This window comes from Ictidomys tridecemlineatus, chromosome 11 (assembly GCF_052094955.1).
Source record: "Ictidomys tridecemlineatus isolate mIctTri1 chromosome 11, mIctTri1.hap1, whole genome shotgun sequence".
In the NCBI taxonomy this organism is placed as follows: Eukaryota; Metazoa; Chordata; class Mammalia; order Rodentia; family Sciuridae; genus Ictidomys; species Ictidomys tridecemlineatus.
In genome coordinates this window covers 106,682,379-106,693,890 of record NC_135487.1, presented here as the reverse complement: position 1 = coordinate 106,693,890, position 11,512 = coordinate 106,682,379, and the positions used below count along the sequence as shown (strand labels likewise).

Sequence of the window (11,512 nt, the reverse complement as noted above, 5' to 3'; positions counted from 1 at the left end):
CTGAGTGCATAGTATTACACACTTGTCCCTGTACCTGGCCCTTCTGATTGGACTGGGCTCCAGGGACCTCCTTACCAAGGAAGTGCCTTGATTAGCAAATCCCTCATTGGATTTTTGAGTCTGAAAGGTAGGATTAGCTAGTGGCATTGCATAGAGCATGCACTGGGAATATCAGCCATTGAATACCACTAAAATTGAAGATATGGCAGGGAGAATAAGGCAACATTTAAAAAAAAAATGCATAGGATAATTTTGTGCTGCTTTGGTCACTTTGTCTCTTGTCATTCTCTTCCAAATCCTATGAGGTAGGCATTATTAATTCCTATAAATGAGAAAAATTAAGTGCCAAAAAACTAAATTATTATATACACAGCTAATAAGTCATGGGATCACTATTCCCAGCACAACTCGTCTAACTTGAAAATCCATGCCTTTTCCACTGTGGCATACTATTTTGCAGATAGGAAAATTCTGAGAGATAAGACTAGGGACAGGTTGGGCCTCAAGACTCATGAACCTAAAATGTTTTGCTAAATAGTTTCAGTCCTTGAAGGCTTACCAGTACAGGAAATGTCTACTCAGTAGGAGGTAACTTAAGGATTTTTATCCCATTGACAGAGAAATTCAAAAGCAGATTTTATGAGCTGGGTATATAGGCACACACCTGTAATCCCAGCAACTTGGGAGACTGAGGCAGGAGAATCACATGTTCAAAGCTAGTCTCAGCAATTTAGCAAGGCCCTAAGCAACTAAGTGAGACCTTATCTTAAAAATAAATAAATAAACAAACAAAAAGTACTGAAGTACTGGGCATGTGTCTCAGTGGTTATATGCCCCTAGGTTCAATCCCTAATGAGAGAGAGAGAGAGAGAGAGAGAGAGAGAGAGAGAGAGAGAGAGAGAGAGAGAGAAAGGAGGAAAGAAAGAAAAGAAAGACCCAGATGGTCAATGTATGAGCTAGTAAAATGGGTGTGAAAATTTAAAGAAACAGCTGTTCAAGGTTTTGTTTTTGTTTTATTTCTCTTCCTAAAGGCAGATGTCCAAGTTTTTATTTTATTTTTATCCCTGACTCCCTAAACACCAGAAATCTGGGCCCTCCTAATGGTTTTTTTTTTTTTTTTAAAGAGAGAGTGAGAGAGGAGAGAGAGAGAGAGAATTTTTAATATTTATTTTTTAGTTCTCTGCAGACACAACATCTTTTTTGGTATGTGCTGCTGAGGATCGAACCCGGGCCGCACGCATGCCAGGCGAGCCCGCTACCGCTTGAGCCACATCCCCAGCCCCCTAATGTTTTGTTACTATAGAGCCAGACCCAATTTTCTTTGTTCCTCAAAAGCACATTGAGGTTGGGATTATAGCACTGAAGACAACTCTGTCCTTCACTTGTAAAAAGTTATATGGGAGGAGTTAGGGCTGGCAAAATAGCCATAGTACAATGGTGTTTAAGTATGTATATATTGTAAGGGGGGTGGCCAACAAGAAGTTCAAATCCAGCCTACGCAACTTAGTAAGGCCCTACACAATTTAGGGATATCCTCACCCAAAATAAAAAACAAAAAGGGCTGGGGAAGTGGCTCAGTGGTTAAAACATCCCTGGGTTCAGTCCCCTGTACAAAAAAAAAAAAAAGTAAATATTGCAAAGGAAAGACTAACCCATGGTGAGCCAGAAATTTTACACAATTGAAAGATGATTCGATAAGTTATCTGTCAAGAAAAAGAACAAAGCCTCAAATCAGAAGGGCATTTCTTGATCTAGGAATGAGACAGACAAGGTGGAAGGGTGTAGCTAAATAAAAGCATTGTGGTCAAAACAAAGACAAGCTTAACCATTCTGAGAATCCCTGACAGGCAGTTGCTGATTCAGATTAATGATAAGGAAGAGCAGCAGCATTCTGCACAGGTGTAGGCGGTATGTCCTGGGGAAGAAAAAGGGGAAAACACCATGAACCCCAGACAAAAGAACTGGAGGTGGTGGCGGTAGCACACTTACAACTACTAAATAGTGTTGCATCTAAAATATGTGCACATGGACCCCCATACAGATTTTATCCTGCTTAAGAATTACTCCAAGAATGCAGAGAGAACTGTCCCCCCAGTCTTGGGTTCTCTACCCCAAGTCTGTTCTTTTTTTTTTTTTTTTTTTTAGTATTGGGATTGAACCCAGGAGTACTTCACCACTGAACTATATCCCTAGCCTTTTTTTTTTTTGGGGGGGGTACTGGGGATTAAGTCCAGAGATGATTACCCACTGAGGCACATGTCCAGCTTTTTTTTTTTTTTTTTTTAATTATGAGACAGGGTCTTGATAAGTTGCATAGGGCCTTGTTAAATTGCTGAGACTAGCTTTGAATCTGTAATCCTCCTGCCTCGGCCTCCCAAACCGCTAGGGTTACAGGGCATGCAGCACCATGCCCAGCCCTTTTTTGTTTTGAGACAGTTTAAATTTCGGAGGCTGGTCTGAAATTTTCAATCATCCTGCTCCAGCCTCCCAAATCTCTAGATTACAGATAGGCACAACTGCACCTGGTTAAATCTCTTTTCTGATTAAAAAGAAAAAAAAAAACATATCTATCTATCTCCTATTTCCTAACACAAAGGACAATCTGGGTTAAGAATGAGAGATGGTCCCCAATAGCCTGGCAGGCAGATATTTTTTTGAAAAGGGACTTAAGCCACTGTTACAGTCCTTGTGGAAAAGTACAAGTTCTCCCACTGATCATGAAACAACTAATGGATCTCTAGGGAATTTTCTTTTTTAGGCATCTTCAAGCCTAATTGCAAGATCTTCATACTTCTTTGGGGTCATCTTTAGATTCTAAAAATAAGTTAATTTTAACTGGCTAGTTAAAGATATAGGCAATGCCACATTTTTATATAAAATAGCTTTAAAAAACCAAATAAGGCACTACCAATATCTATTATGTCAGACATTTTTACCTTAGTAGAATAGTATGGCATTTTCTTATTATTAACATGCAAACATGTCACCAACAACTAAATTCCTTAAAGCCTTTTGTTTCTGCTCCCCCATCTGAATTCACACAGATCCACTTTAAGTAATATGTGTGACACAGCATGTGCCAAAAATGGACAGGCTTTCTTGTTGCTAGAAGATAACACAAATATGGGGGGCCCTGTACTGAGAACTTCCTTATCTCTCCCAGCCACCTGTGGGTCACACGGAGGTGAGATAACTAGAGACTCAGAGAAAGTTAGACATAAATATTATTATTTATTATTATTACATACTTCATTGCTATTAGTAAATATTTATTGACTTAACACAGAAGATGACTTTCCACATCTTAACATATACCCTCTAGTAATATCATTTGAACTTAACGAATCTTCAAGGTATTTTATTTTTTGTTTGGTACTGGGGCTTGAACCCAGAGGCACTTTACCACTGAGCTACATTCCTAGCCCATTTTATTTTTTATTTTAAGTCAGGGTCTTACTAAATTACTAAGGGCCTTGCTAATTTGCTCAGGCTTGCCTCAAACTTGCAATCCTCCTGCCTCAGCCTTCCAAGTGGCTGGGATTACAGGCAGGTGCCACCAACCTCTGCTGTTCAAGGTATTTTAATGTTCTCTTCTGCAGAAAAGATGGTAAAGAAACTTTTCTGGGAGGTAATTTGGCACAATCTGCAATAACTTTAAACAGAAATCCTACTCCAGTAATTTACTCTGAGGAAATAACAAAAATACCAAGATATGTGCATAATGATATTCACTGTAACATAAAAAAATTTTTTAAATAGTATGCAAAATGTTGGATAATATGGGATTTCAATAAGGCTTATTCACATAGTAAGGTATTATACAACTATAAAAATGGATGCTTTTGAATAATTTTAATGGCAGTGAAATGTTTATTTACAGACTAGATTTCCTTTTTTTTTGGTACCAGAGATTGAACCCAGGGGTACTTAACTGCCAAGCCTCATCCTCAGCCCTTTTTCATATTTTACTTAGAGACAGGGTTTTGATGAGTTGCTTAGTCACTGCTGGCTGGGAACTCCTTGTGATCCTCCTGCCTCAGCCTCCTGAGCCCAGAGTAATTTTTTTTAAGAACCAGAAGCTAAGAGCACCAACTGTGAGTGTTCTTGAAATTAAATTTGAGGCCTCATGCACACTCAGAGTGCATTCCTCCTGCCTCACTCAGCCTCCACGAAGTTTTACTCCTAGCCCCAAGAACCAACATTTGAAATACCCATCATGTGACAGATTTGGAGCTAAGAGAATTTTACCTATTATTTAATTTCCTTAGCAATCATGAGTGGTAAAGGTATCTCCATCTCTATTCTACAGCTCAGGAACTGAGGCTCTACTAAATTTAAGCATTGTGCCCAGGGTGCCCTGGATTCAAGCCCAGACAATACCCAGGTTTCCTGCTGTACCATGTTTCACCTGCTGTGGCTCCTAGTAGGCCCTTGGGAGGCTTACAGTGAAGGTCACTGACAAAACAGAGCTGTGTATAGCTTGCTCAAGAGCAAGGGCTTGTTTGGCTTTCTAAACTCTTCATTTCTTCCTCCAAAAGTAGAAAACTCTTTACTCTTTCCCCCTTAGGTAAGGAATAGCCTTCATTTCTAAGGCTTGAAACTCCATGCTGAAGCAGTGTGGATTCACATGCCCAGCTCCAAGTGTCTGTGCCCTCTCAGAGCCAATTTCCTCACAGCCATGGGATCAGCTGTCCTGCTTATTGGTTTGGCATTTTGTCAGGTTATGAGCAGAAGGACAGGGCAGAGCTGCACACCCCCATCTCTTCCAGCCAGCTGGTTCCTTGGTCTTTTCCCTGGATACTAAAACAAACAGGCTGTGTGCTCTGGCTCCCTGCTCAAACCAAGGGGGGTGGGGGGCACAAAAATATCCCAGCTATGTGAATAATCAGAGGAATATCTGGCAGCACATTTGATCTTTTGTAATTTTATTTACACTTTATCCTTCAGCCAAAGTCAGTGCCTCTAGGCAACCAGAAGCCCTCATACCCTAAGCCTTAATGATCAGCTGGGTACAGCCTTGGTGAGTGGTACCCAACCCCCTTGCTGGTTCTGTTCCAAATGGGTCCCCAGTGACACTAACTGCACCTCCTCAGAAGAAGGCAGATGTGGAATTTTTCACCAGTGTTCCAAGGCCTCTTCATCATTTCCTCTTCCCTCCCAGAGGCAGAGACAGGAAGTTACTTGGATGGGGTCAGAGCAAGTCAGTGACACTCGAGTTTGGAACGTGCTGCTTAGGTCACCACTTTATCCTTCAGCACCACAATTCATAATTAAAAAAATAAAACTACCTAGGGACTTTCATCTGGAAAGAGAAGAAGGGGATGTGGGGATGGCACATGACACAAAAAATAACAATGGGAATAACCTGATCCTTTTTGATTCACACTCTGACTCTTTCTGCACCCACATAAAAGGACTGTATGTTCATAAAAGTTTGAAAAATACAGGGTTAAACAAAGTTAAATAGATTAAGTTACTGCAGGACTACTAAGAACCTTTAATGTGCTCATGCACACTCTGAAAGGTTTATAATGAAAAGTGTTTCTTAAACATAATGAACTATAAAACTAAGGAGTTCATAGACACCTTGACTCCAATGAACAAGCTTTGTGAAGTGCAGCTTTAGGGTGAGCCCATAGGATCCTGAAAAGAGAAGAAGCTTTCACTATAGTCTTCAGTTACTAACTTCAAAACTGTAGTAGTATATCTGACAAAGTTGTAGTTCTCCATTCTCCTGTCTCTACTTCAGTGAGGGCTGATGGTATTTTTCCACCTGCTGGTCAAAGCTTTTGGAAGAGAACCCTGCCTGGAAAAAGTTCACTGGAGTCAGAAGGTATTTTAGTGCCAGGCTCTTGAACTCAGTAAGAAGCGGGGCAGCCTTGCTGCTGTGAGATGGGGGAGAATCATGGCTTATCCAATCACTCTGGTTCCCTGTGGCTGCTGGGCCATTATTGTCTTCCCTAGGTAAGAAGGGTGGATTTAAGCCAATTTCCTCCCTAGGTTTTGGAGAGATAAATTTCTCATCTGGAGTCTTTAACTGCACTGAAAATCCCAAGGGGGCAGTCAACACAGTCACCATCTTCTGGGATTCACAAAAAGGAGCTGCCTTGTCCCATTCTTGGCTGCAGAGGTCTGGGAAAAACTGCTTCTTGACCCTCAAAGAATGGGGGGGATGTTGCTTCTCAAAGTCCCTTGGCCAGGGAGAAAGGTTTTCTTTCTTGGTCTTCTTAGAGTCCCTGTCAGCTTGCGATTGATCAGTGTTTTCCTCAGGGGTTTCAAACACAACACCCTGGATTCTTGGCCTCTTTAGCTTCCTTTCTAACAGCCAGAGAAAGCTTGGTTTTCTAGAGGAGGAACTCATGTATTGCTGCACAGAGTCTGGAATCAGGGGCATAGAGAGCCTGGGACTCAGGCTGTCCTTAAAGTAGTCTCCACAGGGCTGTCGACTGACAATGGGCAAGACCTGACAAGGCTTCAGTGCTGCAACAAATGTACGAAGCTCAGAGTAGGAGGAATGGTCAGAGTAAGGGATAATATGGATATCAGGGTGAGAAGTGTGAATTTTTCGGCTTGTGGGAAGAATAGCAATGGTAGGGTGGGACTGGTTCCAATGCAGCATGGAGGAACGGCAGATCTCTGTATGGTCCACAGCATGGATGCGGCCAGCCTTCTCTTCCACTGTGAAGACATCTGCCAGGCCCAGCAGCTGCACCAACTCCAGACGCCGGGGACTCAATACCACCCAGGTCCGAAACTCTAGGGCCAGTTGCTCCAGCAATGACTCCTTTCCTAGACTATAGAGTCCTAAATAATGTTGAAAGGATTAGGAAAAGTAAAAGGAGAGAATGAAGCTATTGGAAAATCCTAATAAATCAACCAAATGTTTAACAAAAATAAAAAAATTCATGGGGAAAACCAGGGAATCACATCAGGGAGGAAGTGGCATTCGAGCTGAGATAAAATGGAAAATGGAGGACAGGAGCAAACACAATCTACTCATTCATTCAGTTCAACAAGAGAAAGCACCTACCAAGTGTGAGGAACTGCAAAAACTAACAAACTATTAAAAGGTCTCAATCTTCCAGCAATGCCATCTGGACCCAGAAACAATGCAATCAAAAACAATAATAGAGATATACATACAGTGTTAGGAGGGCACAGAAGAGTAGCTAATAGCCTATGGAATTAGAGAGTTTCTGAAAAATGACAGCTAAACTAAGTCTAAGAATGGGTTAGGATTAATCTGGCAAGGAAATGTTATGCCAGGAAACATTTTAAGAGGAATCATTCAATGTTACTAAAGTAAAAAAAAAAGAATTGGTAAGTAGTGATACTAAAGAGGTAAGCCAACATCATTAATTAGCAGTCCTTCATGTATTGGTAGAGAGCTGGGACTTAATTCTGAATGGCCTGAAGCAGGAATATGGCAAATTCTAATCAGAAGAATAATATGACCAGAGCAGGACTTTAGGAGAAAACACACACACAGTAGCAACATTATCTGATTACCTGGATGAGAAAAAACTTGAATCAATTGGAAGGCCCAAATAGTACTCATATAGAAAGAAATAGAAATTTGGGCAATGGTTATGGAAATAGATATGGGAGATATTATTTAATAATTGTTCTCAGATTTTTTCTGATGTCTATATCAAATCCATAACAAGGTTGTGAACTACTTAAAAGAACATATATTTGTTAGACATCAACTTCATTCCTGATGGTTCAAATTTTCATTTTGGGGCTCAAACGTACTTGATTTTCTTCGCTTTACATACTCCTAGTTTTTTCCTCTCCCTAGGCATACAGTAGGGATTTACACACTTGCAAAATAATCAGGCTCTACCACAGCACCCTCCTAGGTACTTCTATGGAAAATTCCTAAATAAAAATTTTAAGAAAAGCTAGGACAGATGTTTCTTTACGAGTAGTCAAGCAATCCTGAGGGTAGGGAATATTTCTCAATTTGATAGTCACCTGGAAGGTCTATAATTTTTTCAATATTTCTTTAACTTCATTTGAAACTCCTTTAAGGGTTGTGAATGTCCTTTTAATATATTCATAATCATGGCAGATCTTTTGCCTTTTGTGGACTTAGAATTTTGGAAATAACCAAAAAGTCATTTAGAATTATATCCATTAAACTTTCTAAAACAAAGATTGATTTTCATAAACTATCTTCCAAAAGGCAGCTCTAATTGAGTCCCCAAAATGTGTTATATCACTAGAATCACTAGAAATAGCAGTTGTTTTTTCAGTGAACCTAATTAAAGCATAACCCTCACTTAAATATCTATGTTCTGATAAATTTCATTCATTCAAATAGCAAATATTTATCAAATGCCTCAGTGGTAAGCATGGAATATATAAGTCCTATCTTCATTGAACTTACATTCTAGCAGGGAGACACAGAAAATAGAAACTAAATACAATAAAGATATACATTATGAAATATAAGGCAATGAGTGCAATATTGTCCCTCTTCTACTTAAAACCCTTCAACAGCTCTTTGTTAAGTTTAGGATCAAATTCAAAATGGTGCTAGGTATGGTGGTGCAAGCCTGTAATCCCAAGACTTGGAGGTTGAGGCAAGAGGATTGCAATTCAAGGCCAGCCTCAGCAACTTAGTGAGACTATGTCTCAGAATTAAAAAATAAATAAAAAGTACTAGGGATATAGATTAGTTAGAGCTTCCCTGGGTTCAATCCACAGTACCAAAAAAACCACAAAATCCAAAATGACAAAGCAGCCCTCTATCCCCTCCCACCTTTCCAGCATCTTTGCCCACCCAGTGTCTGTCGTATTAGCTGCTGCTTCTTTGTTCACAAATACACAATTTCTTCCCATTTCCATCCATGTTCTCAAGGAGTTTGGGTGTGTGTGTATGTATGCACCGGGAGAAGTGGGGGATAGGCAATAAATAATAAGCAATAACATATTAAAATGCAGGGTATATTGGGAAGTAATGAGTAGTATAAAAAATTTAAAAAGAAGTTGAATTGATCTAGGGAATCAGGAGTTAGAAATGTGAGAGTAACAATGGAGGGCAGGTTTAACTTCAATAAGGAGGTCAGAATAGGGTTCATAGAGAAGGTGAGAGCTGCTTGTGAAAGATTTGAGAACACTCAAAGAACCTAGATTCACTAGCTATAGGTGAAAAAAAAAAAAAAAAGGAAAGGAAACAACTCACCAATCTTTATGTTATGTTGTGGGTACTTTCGAATGAGCCGGATAATCTGTTGGGCAGCTTCTTGTCGAGAAGGAAGAACCAATGCTGGGTTGCAATTGGTATTGTCTAGGTATAAAGTATGGATCTGTTTCCCCAATGTCAGGGCTGGCTCCTTCAGCATGGATGGCGTATATCGAAAATCACCTGGAAGAGAATATATGGAGGGCAGAAAGTCAGAGACAAAAGAATAGAAGAAAACTCTCCCCCGCCTCCAACAACAGATTGGTTGTTGATTTGTGGAAAAACTAGGATGTGTCCTGGCACTGAACAATATATGCATTACAGCTTCTTTGTGGAAATGTCTCCATCCTGCTCCCATTTATACCAGGTTGAGCCCAGGGTTGCTTAACCACTGAGCAACATCCCAGGCTTTTTTTTTTTTTTTTTTTAATGTTTTGAGACAGATTTTCACTAAGTTGCTAAGATTGGTCTTCAACTTGCAATCTTCCTGCCTCTGCCTCCCAAATTGCTGGGATAACCGGCCTGCACCACTGTGCCCTGCCCTGCTCCTGTTTTTTAATTATATAATCTTCACAAGGATTGAACTGTCAAAGAGTGGGCAATCAGATGAGAAGGGGTCACTGCTTATAAGTGATGAAGCCAGAAGCCCTTCAGACTTCTATTGTGAGTTAGTTACTCAAGAAAAGTAGTATCTCAGCTGGAATGTGAGCAGGATCCCTTGGGAGACCCACCTGTATAAAGGATGGTTCCAAAGTATCCTTCGAAGAGAAACATGACAGAGCCAGGGCAGTGATTGGCATCGATGAGGGTTACAGTCATGGTCTCTCTTCCAGTTTCATCTAGAGGCAATACATGGCTCTCACCAACCTCCAAGGTTCGGATCCACTGCTTAGACACCTGAGGAAACAGTTGGGTCATCCCAGTAACCACAGACTCCCCTCCTGGAAGTTCCCCTTACATGGATCAAAGAAAGGTGACCAATCCTGAGCCACCATGGAGTAAAAATTGTAAAGAGGCTTCCCAAGCAATCCCCTCTTCTACTTCCAACTCCCCATCCCACCCTTTGTATAGCTTTAAGAGTTTGAAAACAGTCTAGATAGTGATTCTCAAACTTTCTTTAGAGCATACTAATCCTTTGGGGACAATTGTTAAAAAAAAAAAAAAAAAAAAGAAAGAAAGAAAAAGAAAAAAAGAAATCTTGCCAGATTTTTCAGGATCTCTACAAGCCATAGCTGCTGAATCAGATGGGACAAATGGGGGCTGAAGAGTTTGTATATTCATGTTACTTGGAGTCTTTTTTGGGGAAAGGGGACAGGTACTGGGGATTGAACCCAGAGGCACTTTTATCACTCAGCCATATCCCCAGCTGTTTTTATTTTTTGAGATAGGGTCTCAGTAAGTTGAGGCCTAGCTAAACTGCTGAGGCTGACCTAGAACTTGTGATCCTCCTGCCTAGGCCACCACACCGGACTAGGTGGATTATTCATTTGTTTTTGGGTGCTAGGAATCAAACCCAGGGCCTTGGCAAGCGCTCTACAGAGAAACCACATCTCTAGCCCAGATGGATTCTTAAGGCAAGTTTGGGAGATACTAGCCTAGCTTATGTGAAAGAAATAATTCCTTTGGCTGAACTGACCTACTTAAAGCTAAAACATCTCAACATCTCCAGTCGTTCTGTTGAAAGCCGCACTCCTAACGATTCATTTTGGGTTCAAACAATTCCTGCATTCGTAAAAATTAGTTCTCTTGGCCCCCACTTTGTGACTCCAAGGTTGTGACAGATCAAGTCCCCACCCAGATGCCTGGACCAGCTCTTAAAGAGGATTACTCCAGCTCCCATACCTGTAGGTGACGGTGCAAGAGGTGGGCGGTGATGGGGGAGCAGTAGAGGGGTCGGGCCCAAGTGCTAGACAGGCCTACTGTGTGGTCCGAGTGCATATGGGACAAGAAGAAGAGCCGAGCAGTACTAGCCCGGCGCAGGCTCCAAAAGTCCACAGCAATGGGCGTGTGGGGAATCAGGACCCCGTTCATGGTGGAGAGGATGGGCTCTACTGGAGCAGGGCTCCTGCGTGAGGATTCCACAGCGGCGCCCCGCTGGAAGACATGCCGGGGCAAGAACAAGGCCGGAGGCCCTAAGGGAAAGCCAACCCAAAGGAGGAATAAGTTATTAGAATGAGCAAAAAGGAAGTGACAGTGTTCGTGGGAGTCGGGGAGAAAGCCCACATCGCGGAAGTTGCTCTCTTGAGTGCCACTCCCACCCGAGCGCGGGATCCGAGGCCCAGCCGGCACTCAAAGCGCGCGCTGCTGGGAGGAGACAGGCCC

The 11,512-nt window shown here is 41.5% G+C and overlaps 1 protein-coding gene across 1 annotated transcript; it reads right to left on the bottom strand.

Annotated features, from left to right (window-relative positions):
• Positions 1-3,211: 3,211 nt before the first annotated feature.
• On the bottom strand, positions 3,212-11,496 carry Dclre1b (DNA cross-link repair 1B). Its single transcript, XM_005337663.5, has 4 exons — positions 11,033-11,496; positions 9,922-10,087; positions 9,191-9,373; positions 3,212-6,804 (listed from the first exon to the last, which is right to left on the bottom strand). Exons 1-4 carry the CDS (start codon positions 11,219-11,221, stop codon positions 5,741-5,743), a joined length of 1,602 nt encoding a protein of 533 aa, XP_005337720.3. The 5' UTR covers positions 11,222-11,496; the 3' UTR covers positions 3,212-5,740.
• Positions 11,497-11,512: the final 16 nt, after the last annotated feature.